General features: G+C 41.9%; 1 protein-coding gene across 1 annotated transcript; it reads left to right on the top strand.

The window, feature by feature from the left end:
- The first annotated feature begins 1,048 nt into the window (after window positions 1-1,048).
- LOC101776914 lies at window positions 1,049-12,303 on the top strand. The gene is made up of 19 exons (XM_014805214.2): window positions 1,049-1,362; window positions 1,563-1,675; window positions 2,272-2,339; window positions 2,716-2,792; window positions 3,252-3,432; window positions 3,529-3,585; window positions 4,763-4,837; window positions 5,904-6,023; window positions 6,099-6,269; window positions 6,467-6,580; window positions 6,676-6,846; window positions 7,002-7,094; window positions 7,582-8,293; window positions 8,435-8,534; window positions 8,621-8,686; window positions 10,140-10,304; window positions 10,409-10,505; window positions 11,613-11,743; window positions 11,878-12,303. The coding sequence occupies exons 2-18, from the start codon at window positions 1,606-1,608 to the stop codon at window positions 11,730-11,732; spliced, it is 2,457 nt and encodes an 818-aa protein (XP_014660700.1). The 5' UTR covers window positions 1,049-1,362; window positions 1,563-1,605; the 3' UTR covers window positions 11,733-11,743; window positions 11,878-12,303.
- Window positions 12,304-15,175: the final 2,872 nt, after the last annotated feature.

Genomic DNA, 15,175 nt, shown 5'->3' with positions numbered 1-15,175 from the left:
ACAGATTAATACAGGTAAATGATGATGCGCACAACACATTTCCCTACCTCTTTGCTTAACTGCTATGTTTACAAGACTAAATTCCATTGTTGACTGGACACAGTGGAAAGATTACAGCTGTAGTTTTTGCACATCGCAGATTTATGACAAGGAGCAAGCAAATTATTCTGCAAGGAGCAAGCAAACTATCTATCAGATCATTAGAGTTCAGTGTCCACGACTTGCACTAGTGCATAGATTAAGCCACAGAAACTGGCTGGTGGCTGCTAGCTTCCGTATCAAAATTCCTGGATGAACTTTGCAAATCAATCAGGTTAACAAGGAATGTGCAGAGTAACAACAAACTGCAACCATTACCTACATTTTTTCAAATGCTCTTTACTTGACCGATTTAAACAAAATTTGACAGGGAAATAAATCCCTAAGGCCCCGTTTGGTACGAAGGAATTGGAATCTATTTAATGGAGTAGGCTAATTTATGTTGGAATGTGGCATTCCACAACTTTCCAAAGTTTATATATAAGCCTATCTTAAATTCATGGGGTGGGAGATGGAAATTGATTCTATAGATTATGGTTATTAGAATGGAATTCAATTCTTATAGCACGCTCTTAGACTCGCTTCTCTATAGTAGAAGTGCAGCATATAAGTATCTCTCCCATATCACCAACTATAATATACAACTATATTCCACATACAATTATATTAGCTTAATTAATTTGTGTCTAAATTATGATTATTATGATGGAATTCAATTCCAATGATCCAAACGGGGCCTAAAAGTTCCCAGGGATCTACAGGTAACAGTTTGTATAAGAGGTAAGATTGTCATTTCACGTGGGTATATATGGGAGAGAGAATTAAAATGGATTGGAAACAGCATAGTGGCGGTTGCAGGTGTTATGATCGGCAAATCGGCTAATTCATTATTGGCAGTGTTCAAATCGGCGAAGCCAAACGTTTGAAGAAAAAAAAAAGCTCCTTCAGCTGTTTGGCCCACAGCCGAGGGCTGTAACAGTCACAGCTGCAGCCGGCCCAAAAATGTGTAGCGAACAGGCCCGACCTATCGCCACTGATACGAAGGGCGCACACCTCGAAGAATCTTCCAGTTCGTCGGCCCCTTCCTCCGCCAGCGCCGCCGGACCTGCCTCCAGTTCCTCCTCCGAAGCACGCCGGCTAGCCACTCTTCCCCCATCGTCATCCTCGTTTCCCGGCTACTTTCCTCTTCCTTTTCCGCTCCACCCTCTTGGCCTTATTTCCTAGCGGCGACGACAAGGCGAGCAGCCACCCCTGCTTGGCCCAGGTCTTTCGTCGGGCGACCACCTGGGCCTTCATCGAGCGCCGGCGACGAACATCCGACAGGTATGCCCGCCAATTCCCTTCCCTTCCTGCGGTGCGAAATTGAACCCCAAAACCCTGATGTATGCTATAGATTTGGATCTGACCATTTACTTCTAAACTTCGAATTTTTTTAAGCAACTATCAGGTGTACAAGTGTTCACCCATGTCCAAAACTGGGTCCGTCCCTGCTTACCAAGGTTCTTTTCTTTATTACTTGGCAGAAATTACCTCTGCCCCCAGGCCCCAGAGCAAGTTGTGTAGAAGATGGGTATCCTTGAGAGGATCAAGGAGATTGAGGCCGAGATGGCTCGGACGCAGAAAAACAAAGCAACAGGTTTGCTGTCTTCACTTCTTCCACCATTACAATTATGCAATTCATGCTCATCTTTGTGTGCTCACTGTCTTTTATTTTCATTCCTTTTGAATGAAACTGTTTTGCCACATATCACTGTTACACGTATCTGATCATGAAATTGCCGTTCAGCATGTTTGTGTATACAATCTCTGATTATATTGCTGTTCTGTGCCATAGATGTCTTGGTTAATGGCAACAAGCTGTATCATTTGGGCATTCACTGTAGACATGTATAATTAATGACTACTGGATTGAACAACGTTCCTTTTGTTTTATTACATTCCTGTTTAAATCAAATCAACCAAGGGTATCATTGTATATGTTGCAATGAGGAAGTATAGTCAAATAATATCCTGTATGTGCACTAATATGTAGGTCACAACTCTTGATCATACTACTGTCATTTTTTTCCTAAATAAACTTGGCATAAATGTCTGTACTTAATTGATTAAGTATATCTTGTTTGCTTCATTTCCCCCTAATTTGCAGCATTGTATTATAGTTGGTAATCTTGTGTGGAGTTGGTCTTGCATATTGTATCTGTTAATATTATTTTTTCTTTGTTTTCCACGCAGAATATCATCTTGGACAACTGAAGGCAAAGTTAGCAAAGTTGAGGACACAACTATTGGAGCCTCCAAAGGTATCGATGGATTGGGAAACAATATCAGCATCTTGAATTTTTGTTTATAATAGTTTTGCATTGTAATTTGGGCAACAAAAATGATCATCAAGTAAGCTATGCTGATGTTCCTTCATTCCTTCAGGCTTTCTAAGTGGTACTCCCTCCATCGCAAATTACTATTCGTTTTGGCTTTTCTAGATACATAACTTTTGCTAGGTATCTAGACATAGTATATATCTAGATGCGTATCAAAAGCTATGTACCTAGAAAAGCCAAAACGAATAGTAATTTGGGACTGAGGGAGTAATATAGTATCAAAAAGGCTAAGTAGTATTTACATGGGAGTTCCTTTCATTTGCTTTGTCGCACCTGACTTCTCATTTTGGTCATACAGGGTTCCAGTGGAGGAGGAGATGGATTTGAAGTCACAAAGTTCGGGCATGGTCGTGTTGCGCTTATTGGATTTCCCAGGTCTACTATCTTTTGCCTATGACTCGAGTACTGTAAAGTTTTGTATCTCAATCCTCAGTTTCTACAATTGGATCTGTGGCATGTGGGCTCTGTTGTAGTCGATTGGAGTACTATGTATTTGGCATTCATCTGCTGCCTTGTACTTTCAAGGCATGTATGTCTCTGAAACTAACACTCATAGCTATTACCTTGTATATAGAAATGAGATATGTGAATATGTGATGAACTGATCCAATTTGTACTTTATGTCATACTTTCTATTGCTTAATATTACTGTATGTTCTTTTTCATGTAGTCTTACTAACATAAGCTGAAATTTGTTTTGTTTCAGTAAAAAGATGAAATTTGATTCTTTTTGTCTTTTTGGTAATGCAAAGCAAAAAATGGTCAATTTAGTCAACCGCTCAGATTATAATAACAAGATGTCTTATGTATTTTGACTGCATATATATCTTGTAGTGTTGGAAAGTCAACCCTTTTAACTATGTTGACCGGGACACATTCTGAAGCTGCATCATATGAGTTCACAACCCTCACCTGCATTCCTGGAATTATTCACTACAATGATACCAAAATCCAGCTTCTTGATCTTCCCGGTATCATTGAAGGAGCCTCTGAAGGCAAGGGGCGTGGTAGGCAGGTAATCGCTGCTAATAGTTAATTATTCTTATGGATGCTGACTTCCTCTACCCACAAATCATTTATTTTATTTTCTATATATTGTTTCAATTTTCAGGTTATTGCTGTTGCGAAGTCATCAGACCTTGTACTGATGGTCCTGGATGCATCAAAGGTTATTGGTTAACTGAACATTCTTTGCTATATGCCTACATTGCTTTTGCATTCCCTTTACTCTTTCTTTAGAACACCTAAGTTTGAAGCATAGTTAAGATTTTACGTTAGGAGAGAAGAGATGGAGCAGATGTTCAAGTCTGTTGGGTAGCGTGTTTCTCATGGATGGATTGAAAATTTCAGTCCCCATAATTTGATATAGTTCCTGACTAAAGAAATCACGCATGCTGCAGTCCCCATAATTTGACATGGTTCCTGACAATAGCCCAAATCGCACATGTTCCTAGCAGAATCCTTTTGAGTATGGAGACCTTAGCTACTTCCGAAGTCAAGTTTGTCCACCAGCTTACATAGCAAATACATTTCATATTACTGAATGGCCTTGTTGGAGTATTTCTAATTTATTCAACAAAAAATAAACAGAGAGAAAATAAAAAAAAAGAATAAAAAGAAAGGTTTAAAAAGGGAAAATGAAGAGACATAGGAAAGGTCCTAAAAGGATAAAAAAAATAGAGTGAAATTGGGTGATCACAACAAAGATAGGGCCTAGGAAAATCAATGTCAGGCAGGTCTCCCGTCTCCACCATGGGACTTGGCTAGACAGGGCTATGGTGGTTGTTTTGCCCTTTTGTTAACATTCCTCAAACTTTAATGGCGAGAAGGGGCAGGGAAAACTAAAGTAGACACTGTAGAAAGAGCAAAATTTCAGTGGTAAATTGGGGGAACACTAAGGTTCCGTGGCATAGGAGGCACTCTTCGTTGTAAGTTTGCATACTAATCCTTATTTCTACATTGAAAGCAGTCAGCCTGCATTATTACTTAGCTAGTTTTTTAGATTTGAATCTATCTGTATTATTTAGGACTGTATATATGGTGAAAAACATTGCTAACTTCTTGAATAGAGACATCTACACACTGCCTTTCTGAAGCAATGTGGTTACTTGAAAGTTCTTATGAAATCTTTGTGGAACCTTTCTATATAGTTGCTTGAAAGTCCAAGCGAAATCTTACTGGAGGTGTTTTTTGTTTCAAATCTGTAATTAGATCAAGGGTGGACGATTACATGCCAAAATGGTGGTGTGTGATTGAGTGTTTTGTTTTAAATCTGTAAGATGATTACACAGAATCAAAACAGGACCTGATTCCATTTGTTTATTATGTTCTAAATTTTGTTTCAGAGTGAAGGACATCGCCAAATATTAACAAGAGAACTGGAAGCCGTTGGGCTCCGTCTCAACAAAAGGCCTCCCCAGGTATGTACTACTTGAAAATGTGAAATAGAAATGGATGTAGAGAAAGATCGAGAAGGATACTATATGTAACACTGAAGCTTTAGTAGGCACTCAAATAAGGCATTCTTTTCATACGGTTCCAAGAAAAAGAACATCCTGTACATCCTGGGCACGATGCTTAACATTCTCTGTTTATAACCTACAATACAAGGCAGTGTCTGAATCATCAACTGGAAGTTGGGAACAGATGAATGCCACTTCCCATGGCACCTTGGAGACATGGTGCTCCACAATCTGTATTGGATGGTTTTCATTGTGTGGATCTGAAAAATATAGCAGTGATTTAACTGATCCCATGTATATGTGACCAGATTAGGTACACAATTCAGCGAACCGTAGCTGAATCAACTAATTGTATTTTCCTGTGCTAGTACTGTATTCCTAATTGTCATGTAGCCAAATGTTTGAGCTGCCTTAGGTTAGCATTCTTGTTACATAGCCCTTTCTACCGCAGGAACATATGTTATTTCCTCATAAAGTATCATCAAGAACTGGTTATGGGTGGGCTTGGGGCCCATGATGCAGTCCTGCAAGTGCTATCAGTGGTATATAACCAGTGTTGTATCTTCACAAGACACTAGTTCATATTTTTTTCTTTTATTGAATTGGTCGCATCTATTTGTATCTGCGGTTCCTTTTAATACATTGGGCACTGAACTCTATACGCAAATTTCATACCAAATTTGTTGGCCGTTGGATATCCTGGGAAGGAGAGTGTAACTTAAGGTTTGACTTGCTGTGGGCAGCTTTTTTTTTCTCGAACATGCTGGAGAACTGTGTGTCATTTCTATGGGCAGCTTTAAAAGGGCATAAATCTCTTAATACTTCATAGTGAACATTTCTACCTTTAACTGCATAAGTTGTTTCATCGCTGACCTAATTAGGTAAGATGGGACCTAAATATGCAGTCTGTGTGGCCAACTATCCTGTGTTGCTTCTGTTTTATGAAGTGTTTTCATTTTACATCTGCATTAATACCTTCTATGTTCCATCCTGATCGATTAATTATGTCCTTTTGTACAAATAGATATACTTCAAAAGGAAGAAGACTGGTGGGATTTCTTTCAACACCACAGCACCTTTGACTCATATTGATGAGAAGCTCTGCTATCAGATTTTGCACGAGTACAAAATTCACAATGCTGAGGTATGTGGATGCACTTGCTTGGGTGTGCGCATGTGCATGTCTTTGCAGTGGGCTCAACTATTCTGTTTATTTTAGGTGTTATTCCGCGAAGATGCTACTGTGGATGATCTCATCGATGTCATTGAAGGAAATCGAAAGTACATTAAGTGTGTTTATGTATATAACAAGATTGATGTTGTTGGTATTGATGATGTGGATAATCTTGCTCGGCAACCAAATTCACTAGTGATCAGCTGCAACTTGAAGGCATGTTTTATCTGTCACCTGCATCTTTATCAATTTTTCTTACGATCCTTGATTTGTCTCCCCATAAAGTTATACTGCTGTATCACCATCTTTAAATGGTAGTGCGCACTGTAATATTGAGTTTTGTAAAATGCTCTGTTGATCTTGTTGTCTTATCGTTTTATCTTCATGTTACTGAAAAAAATTGTTCTGTACAGCTGAACTTGGACAGGCTACTGGCAAGAATGTGGGAGGAGATGGGTCTAGTGAGGGTGTACACCAAGCCACAGGGCCAGCAACCTGATTTCACGGATCCAGTTGTTCTTTCTACTGTACGTTCTCTGCCCCACTATGCTTTTTTTCACCTGTTGCTGTTCCACGGAGCCGGGGGGAACAATTTGTCTGACAGCCTTTTTTGTGCCATCAGGATAGAGGTGGATGCACAGTTGAAGACTTCTGCAATCATATCCATAGAAGCTTGCTCAAAGATGTGAAATATGTGCTTGTATGGGGAACCAGTGCAAGGCACTATCCACAGCATTGTGGGCTCAGCCATGGCCTTCAAGACGAGGATGTCGTCCAGATAGTAAAGAAGAAGGTTATGATCTGCCTTTGGCTGAGTTGGTCACATCTGGAAGCATATGCAGTTTACACACCATTTTTTTTCTTTTTCTTTTTTGGCTTTCAATGGTTGTGTATGCCGACCATACAACCAATAGCTGCAAAGGTGCTAAACCTATGAACAACTTTCAGGAAAAGGAGGAGGGTGGGCGAGGCCGGTTCAAGTCCCACACGAATGCTCCAGATCGGATATCTGACCGGGTGAAGAAAGCTCCTCTGAAGACATAATTTGGGTCGCCGAGCGCACCTCGATCAGCTTCTCCGAATCAGATGAACAGCCTTTAGATCATCATACAATCTGGATTCTGGAACTAGCTGAGCCGGGTGCTACTTTTTGCAGCCTTGTTTTGTACCAGAAGGGCCATATTTGAAGTACTCAACATAGTAACCCTCTGTATCTCGGCACAATACCACTCTAGTGCAGTGCCACAATGAATGGTGCTGCATTTTATTCAGATAATGTGTTGAGGGCTTGTCACCTGTGTTATCTGCTATCCTGAATACTTTGTGTCACCTGCAAAGAGTTCTGGGATTATTTGCCTATCATGGGTTTTGTGATTTCGTGAGAGGCTAATCATCTCCGTGACTTCGTATGCCAAACAAGGGACGCGTCAAAGTTCTGCGAGCCACGTGTCAAACGCTGATTGGCACAATCGGTGCTTTCCATGTCACCGCCAAGCGGGTTGCGAGTTGCAGTTGCTTAAGTTAAACGGGTCCAAATCTCCGACCCGCAAACTCGCCTCTCACTCCACCCGTCGCCCGATCTCCTGCTCCGGCGATGGCGCCGGCGGCGGCAACGGCCGCGGCGGGGCGGAAGTCTCCGGTCACCGTGCTCCTCCTCTACGTAGCGTGCGCCTTCATCCTGCTGTTTCTCCTCACCTCCTACTCCCCCCGCCTCCAGCCCCACTCCCACGGCCGCAGCCTCCACCGCCGCCTCAAGCTCCACCCCAAGAGCTTCCCATCCTCCCCTGCTGCCTCCGGTGGGAGCGAGGGGCATCAGCAGCAGCAGCGGAACCACCACCACCACGCGGCTTCCTTCGACCCGGCCATTGCCGAGCTGGAGCGCCGGCTGGACGACAAGGAGTGGGAGCGCGAGCACTACCGCCTCCTCCACGGCGACGAAGACGGCGACGGGCCGGACGATCACATGAAGGAGTGGGAGGAATTCCTCAAGGAGGAGGAGGACTTCATCAACGACGACGACCGTTTCAACCTCGCCGACCGCATCCACGCGCTCTTCCCCAAGATCGACGTGTCCCCGACGGACGGCTTCGTATCCCTCGACGAGCTCACCAGATGGAACCTCGAGCAGGCTAGGGCCGACCAGCACCACCGCTCCGCCAGGGAGATGGAGCTCTACGACAAGAAAGGCAACGGGATCGTCTCCTTCGCGACCTTCAACACGCTGCGCCAAGAGTCCCATGGTAACATTGCCAAAAATTATCTCCAATTATCTGTGCATCAAGCCATGAATGCAGCAATTTATAGGGCAATTTATAGGGACAATTCTTGGCATCAATGTGGGTTAGCATCTTAGGAGTTCATTGGTTGGTTCATTTATGCAGGAGACGGTAATATGCTGGGGTTCCCATGGTGGAAGGAGGAGCACTTCAACGCTTCAGATGCAAACGGCGATGGTTTCCTTGATAAATCTGAGTTTAATGAGTAAGGATTCATTCAACTTTTGCCATAGACCTGTGGTTGACTATTTGCTAATGTTTGCCTTTCCAATTGTCTTGCTGCCACTTCAGTTTCCTTAACCCAAGTGATTCGGATAATCCCAAAATCATCAATTTGCTCTCCAAACAAGAAATAAGGTGCGTGCTTCATCAACCTGATGACCTTTTCCCGTCATAGTACTATATGTTTAGATTAACTTTAGTAGCATACATTTAAAGGACGCGGAATGCTTTAATATTGGGTTTATTTGTAAAAGGGCACATAAACTCAATTTTTAAATCAGTGTTTTGCGTTTGGGTCCTGAGGTCTGTTCATATCCTCTAGCCAGTAACTAGTGTATTTATGAAGTTTGTCTTGTCAGTGAGCACTATAACTGCATTTTCATGCTGTTGCCAGGAAGAGACTTTAGCTAGCGAACCATTTTGTATATTAGATATTAGGGTCAGTGTGATAATTCCACAGCTAATAGTGAAAAGCTGTAATTCCTTTCTGGTAACCAGATTTCTTGATAGATTCCACCTACTTTAGCACAAAATAAGGTGCAAATACTATGGTCATTTGCATAGATGATTTATATGTACTTAAGATGGTGTGTCACTTTAAAATTATAAGGGGAATATTTGGTTAACTGATGGGAGAGCCCATCAATAACATCAACAAAATTGTCTAATCCTGGTTATGTTTTATGAAATCCTGATAGCATTTGTTCCTTTCCTTGAGTTCTCTCCTTTTCTTGTCACGTTGCCTATGTTACATGCAGTGTCTAATTGTACCTCGTGTGAGGCAAGTTTGTTAGCTTCATTTGGTTGTCCGATGTTGGAAATTGATGTTCACATGTGTATGAAGTGTGTGGACAGTAATTTCTGCATCTGACACCAATGCATTTTTTTTGTTACTGAAACAAGAGTAACCCTACCCTACCTCTTTAGAGGTTGACAATATCTTACTTTTTTGAAGTTAAATGTAAAAGAAGCCAATTGTGCCACATCATCATATTACAGTAGCCACCGATGCTATTCACACCATTTATATGATTGGATTTTGGTAGGTAGAGTTCCAGTCAGGGTGTTTTAGCTTGTGCTGGGCTGGGCCTGGGCTAGGGTTATGTTGGGCAGTATTCGGCGTATAGACGATAAGTCATGTTGGCTTTATAGTTTTGGCAACTATGTTTGTTCTACATGTCTTAACAACTAAAGGTTTTATATTCACCTCCTAAGTTCCAAAATCTAAAAATTACATGTACTAAAACTTTGTAAAATACACACCGAACATCTCTATGTTGATCCCATGGCAATGACGGACTAAACTAAACACTTAAGTACGAGGGACACCTTTTGAGGCTTATATAAATCGCTCGTAGTAAAGGAAGTAACTAGCAACCCTGAGTGGGACCTGTTGATTTTGAATCACCACAGTCCACAGATATTGTCTGTCATGTCTGTGGAAACTGGAAAATTGTTTCCTTTTTTGTCACTATATATGAGTTTCTGAAGGTGAATATTCTTTAACTGTTTGCATATGCTGTTAGAGCACAGTTACAGTTTCCTTGAGATTGTGTTTGAAATTTCTTACTCATTATGCCATATCCAGGCAGAGGGACAAAGATGGTGATGGAAAGCTAAACTTTGATGAATACTTTAATGGACTACATGACCATATACATGGTTATGATGATGAGAATGCAGATATTTCCCATATTGGGAACATCACAGTTGCAAAGGATCGGTTCTCCAAACTTGACAAAGATAATGATGGGTATGCAAATGAACCTCTAGCTAAAGTTCTTTTATGATGTTTCTCACAGAATTTGGTATATAATCTTTTACCATTATTCATTTGAGATAATCCTTTTTATGTAGGTTTATTTCGGAGCAGGAACTAGAACCTGTTCTTGATAAGCTCTATCTTTCTGAACGCTATTATGCTAGACAGCAAGCCATCCATGCTATTTCAGAGGTTTGATTCGTATTTCTTTCCCATTGACTCTTTTTATTATTCTGTTTTCCTAGTTCTAGGCGTATTTGAGTGTCTGTGATCATAGTTATGTGCACAACCACATGGCAATTGTTTGTTTAGTTTTTACTTTGCAAGTTTCTTCTTTGCACCATTGGAATTAGGAGTTGCTGAAACTACTTACCATCAGGTATGAATATGAGCTGCCTTCTCATATGAGTTCAGAAATTATTTCAATCATGTCTGCACATATAGCCAAACTTTTCATATCAGTTTGGTCCTAACTAATTTTACCTTCCATACAAAACAGTGGATGACCTTATAATTGCTAACCCGTTTAACACCTTATCCTGAGCCAGTATGGCCAAAACCCAATATAGCATGCAAATAATGTCATTAATATAAATTGTGTTAAGTTTGCATTGTCAAACAGGAAGACACTAAGTAGATATTGGCTATTCATTATGCACATAGTTGCAAAATCATTTCTTTCTGGTTCCATTCTAAGTTGAGTAACTCAATGTTATGCATAGAGAAATTGCAGATGTCTGGAAATTGTATATGGTTTCTGTCGGTGCGATGTGGATTTGATTTAATCTTTTTGGGACTATAGCTAAAGTATTATAATCCGTACACCATTGTCAAATTTCAGTAAGGTAGAGCCATAGAAGGAAAGATTGTATACCCTACAAAATTCGAGAGAAGGCATTACTGTGTAACAGCTGTATAATGTGTATGTAGTCTAATAAATGTCCAATTGGTTTTGTATTGGTGCTTTTTCAGCCTATTTATCCAAAAGGACTTCGGGGTTAAATGAACTTTGAGTATAGAAAACCCCAAACTAATGGATCACTGAATGTAGTACACTATATTGTGTTTATACTTCATTAGTGACCTGATGGTCATGAAGCAATAGAGCACAGCTCGCAACAGTTTTTTTTTTCTGTTTCTGCTGTTTAGTAAGTGGTGCTGTTTTATTCTCTTTGAAATATGGTCAAGCAAAAGGGCAATTGTCTTGCATCATCGACTTCCTTTTATGACCATTCATCATATGACGGGCCTTTTCCCTTTGGAGATGACTTGTGTGGTTGCTTTTATCAAAAAATGCAGGCAGACAAGGATCATGACGGGAGGCTAGCTTTGGACGAGATGATTGAGAACCCCTATGTATTTTATGGCAGTGTGTACCTTAGTGATGACGACGACTATTTCCATGACGAGTTCCGCTGAGGCAGCTGCAGGTGATCGCTTGCACACTTCTCCTGATGGCCCTAGTGTCTAGCCCAAAATTTACTTTCTGCGAAATAATTGTCCAATTTTGCTGCCCATTGCTGGTCTCATGGGCACCGTGACTAAAGTTGGTCACCTTCAGCAGGTTGTCGTTATCCTGACCACGCAAGCAATGCGTAACATATCAGCATCAAGGTGCACACTGTCGGTTCGTAATGTCTAGCCTACTATCTCGCACACCGAGATGCGCTGCTGACAGACAGAATGGAGAGCTTAGAGTTACTGCCGTATAAAATTACGAATTAGTCGCTTGGTTGTTTTTTCAAGTTGTTTCTGTTAAAATGGAAGGACGGCAGCATCCTAGTAGTACCAGCCCAGGGATGTGGATGTTACATCATCACCTTTGTGTTAGGCCGAGCTGGCACTGTCTCCTTGCTGTAAAATGCATTGTAGTAGTCCAGGAGAACAATGAGTGGGACGTCCTGTCGTCGGTGACGAAGGGATTCAAATCAAAGTCTAACACGGATCATGCTGTTCGGTGCCTGTGAATGAATGGTATACTCTGAATGAATTCAATTATTTCTGGCGAGAGGTCCCAATCAGGGGGTTCAGCAGCATGACGAATTCCGCTGTGAAAGTGCAGGCGCATGAGGCCAACATTCCATCGGCTGCATGAGTGCGCCATGGACGATGTCGATCGATCGATCGCTCGCTTTATTCGGGACATGGATTGAGCCTAGTCATCAGTGTGTCTCGAGTACGGGTAAGGCTGCTAATGGTCTGAGATCCAGACTAAAGCCGCACCAAACCCACTACTCTGCTGCTCGTCAATTAAACCACACCACATCAATCTGCATGCCTCAAAAACGGAACTACACCAATCCGACAGCGATTTCACACCAAAACCAAACTCAACTTGTGGTCTTCACCTGATTCTCTAACCATACATACTGTGGTAGCTTGCTTGCGTGTAAACTATCGTTTGGAAGGAAATATGGTGCTGCCACCGCAAGCCAGTAAGAACAAAAATGAACCGACACATACAGCAACAAATGAAATCTCAAGGAGGAAGCAGTGGGAACTCCGGGCGAATTTCCGCTCTGCTGCACTGACGTGCTTGCTTCATCTCCCTTGTGTCCATTGGCTGAATGCCTGCACGCTGCACGTACGCACGTGACATAACGTGCGTATATACATGTATACCGACGACGACGACGACGAAGATGGGGCATCCAGTCAAAGGCCACATATATATGTGGATCGAATCGTCACCAGCGGCAATGTGCTGCTGCCAATGCAAGCGACGGAACAAAGAAAGAGATAGAGACACGAAGGAAGAAAGCTTTGCAGATCAAGTGTCCTGCCAGTATTTGAAACAGCATGCGACGGAACAGTATTTGAAACAGCATGCAGATCAATGTGCTGTGCCATGGCTGCATGTGTGCTGTGCTGTGTTGTCGAATGAAAACACCTCACTACCTGTCTACCTCAGAGCAAATACTGCTCTCGGCAGGGCCTTTTGTGTACGTAGGAGTACATCAGCATCCATGAGCTGCGACACCTATCCTGATTGGTTGGCCGCACCGAGCCCCAGTCAGGCTCACCGGATGCAGCATGCAGCTGATTGGTTGCCTGCGTGAGCCTAGCTGTACGCGTGCAAAAGCCACTAAGCTCGTTTCCCGCGGGCCTGGCTCGCTGGATGCGGGTGGCTACTGACTAATGAACGTATTAAGAAAGTAATTAATTAGTATATAGTGATTAGTATATAGTAAGTGGTATTAGTATTTTTTAAAGGTGATTAAGGTTTAATAGGATAAACTAAGAATTTTTAAAATATGCTTACACACAATAAGGGGGCGTTTGCTTCCACTGACTTATTTTTAGCACGTGTCACATCGAATGTTTAGATACTAATTAGGAGTATTAAACGTAGACTATTTAGAAAACCCATTACATAAGTAGAGGCTAAACGGCGAGATGAATCTATTAAGCCTAGATTATTCCCTCAGTAGCTAATGGGGCGTATAGCAAAAAATTTTCAAATCATGGACTAATTAGGCTTAATAGATTCGTCTCGCCGTTTAGCCTCCACTTATGTAATGAGTTTTGTAAATAGTCTACGTTTAATACTCCTAATTAGTATCTAAACATTCAATGTGACGGGTGCTTAAAAATAAGTCAGTGGAAGCAAACGGGACCTAAATATCATAATGATATTTGTTTATAATATATTATTTCATGCAAGATGTACTCGTGGGGCAACCAAACAGTTTCTATCTATGACCTCACTAATGAATGCAGGTAACCAATCAAACTTCCAAGGAGCTAGGCTCAGCAGGAAACCCCTATCTACCCTACATCTTGTACCGTCTGTCCTCTCCGTGTAAGACTTTTCTCGTTTGGTTACTGCTGTTTGTCGGCCTTCTGCACCTGCCCTGCTGATCCGTAGGATCTCGGCACTGGATCGGGAAGCATGCATGGGCGTCGTTGATATGGTATCTGCTCCACGCAGTCCACTGTACACTGTAGTATAAGTGTAAATTATATTGGAACGCTGAGCTCGGATGATGGAACATGACAAAAAAATGATAATAAAAACCAAAAGGGCAAGGTGAGAGCACGCGATCCTTATTAGGGCAGGTGGCCCTTATTAGGACAAGGACAATGCTGAGGGACATATGACATGGTGCTATATGGCCAAAGGTTTGGCCATATTTCTATTGCCACGATAATGTCGAGGGACTCTAGGTGGGACAGCCTGCTAGCATGGGCCTGTTCGCTTCAGCTTATAAGCCGGCTGAAAAGCTGAAACGGCTGATTTGTTGTGAGAGGAAAATACTGTTTGATGGCTGATAAGCCGGCTGAATAAGCTGAAGCGAACTCCTTCCATTTTAAATTATAGGTATTTTAGTTTTTCTACACTCATAAAAGATATACGCTACGTGTGCGTAGCAAAAGCTATAAACCTAAAAACCAAAACGGCATAATTTGGAACGGATGGAGTACTAAATATGATCAATTAACTATTCTCATCTCTCAGTATCATGCTTCCACCTCCCTTCACACCGCCGCCCGTCCCTCCCTAATGTTGTCGTCATCCCGTCCTCCTCTCTCGTTTAATCGATCTTTTCATGTACACGGATCGGATTCCCCAGCAATGTACATCCACAACCATTCGTTCAAATCAAAATGTGCATGGGAGATGGAAAATAAGGCTCTGTTTGGTTTGGGAAAATAAGGCTATGTTTGGTTTGCCCCTGCTAAACGTTAGGGATTTAATCCCTTTTAGTCCCTAAATTGCCTATTAGGGTGACTAAAAGTTACTAAACTTTAGTTCCTAAAGTTTAGCCCTTTAGACCCCGAGGGGTTACTTATAGGGACTAAAAGGTACCCCTGGATAGGGAGTATCCTCATTAATGTCCTGTCCGAGACTACCTCCCACC

This window comes from Setaria italica, chromosome V (assembly GCF_000263155.2).
Source record: "Setaria italica strain Yugu1 chromosome V, Setaria_italica_v2.0, whole genome shotgun sequence".
Taxonomy (NCBI): domain Eukaryota; kingdom Viridiplantae; phylum Streptophyta; class Magnoliopsida; order Poales; family Poaceae; genus Setaria; species Setaria italica.
Note: the sequence above shows the minus strand (reverse complement) of the source record. Positions and strands in the feature narration are given on the sequence as shown.

What these genes read in the sequence shown, in the direction of transcription:
- LOC101776914 (XM_014805214.2), top strand. Translation starts at nt 1,606, where the DNA reads ATGGGTATCCTTGAGAGGATCAAGGAGATTGAGGCCGAGATGGCTCGG. An exon ending in TGGTCCTGGATGCATCAAAG is followed by an intron (nt 3,586 to 4,762) that starts GTTATTGGTTAA and finishes ATTTTGTTTCAG; the next exon opens with AGTGAAGGACATCGCCAAAT. An exon ending in TCCAGATAGTAAAGAAGAAG is followed by an intron (nt 6,847 to 7,001) that starts GTTATGATCTGC and finishes AACAACTTTCAG; the next exon opens with GAAAAGGAGGAGGGTGGGCG.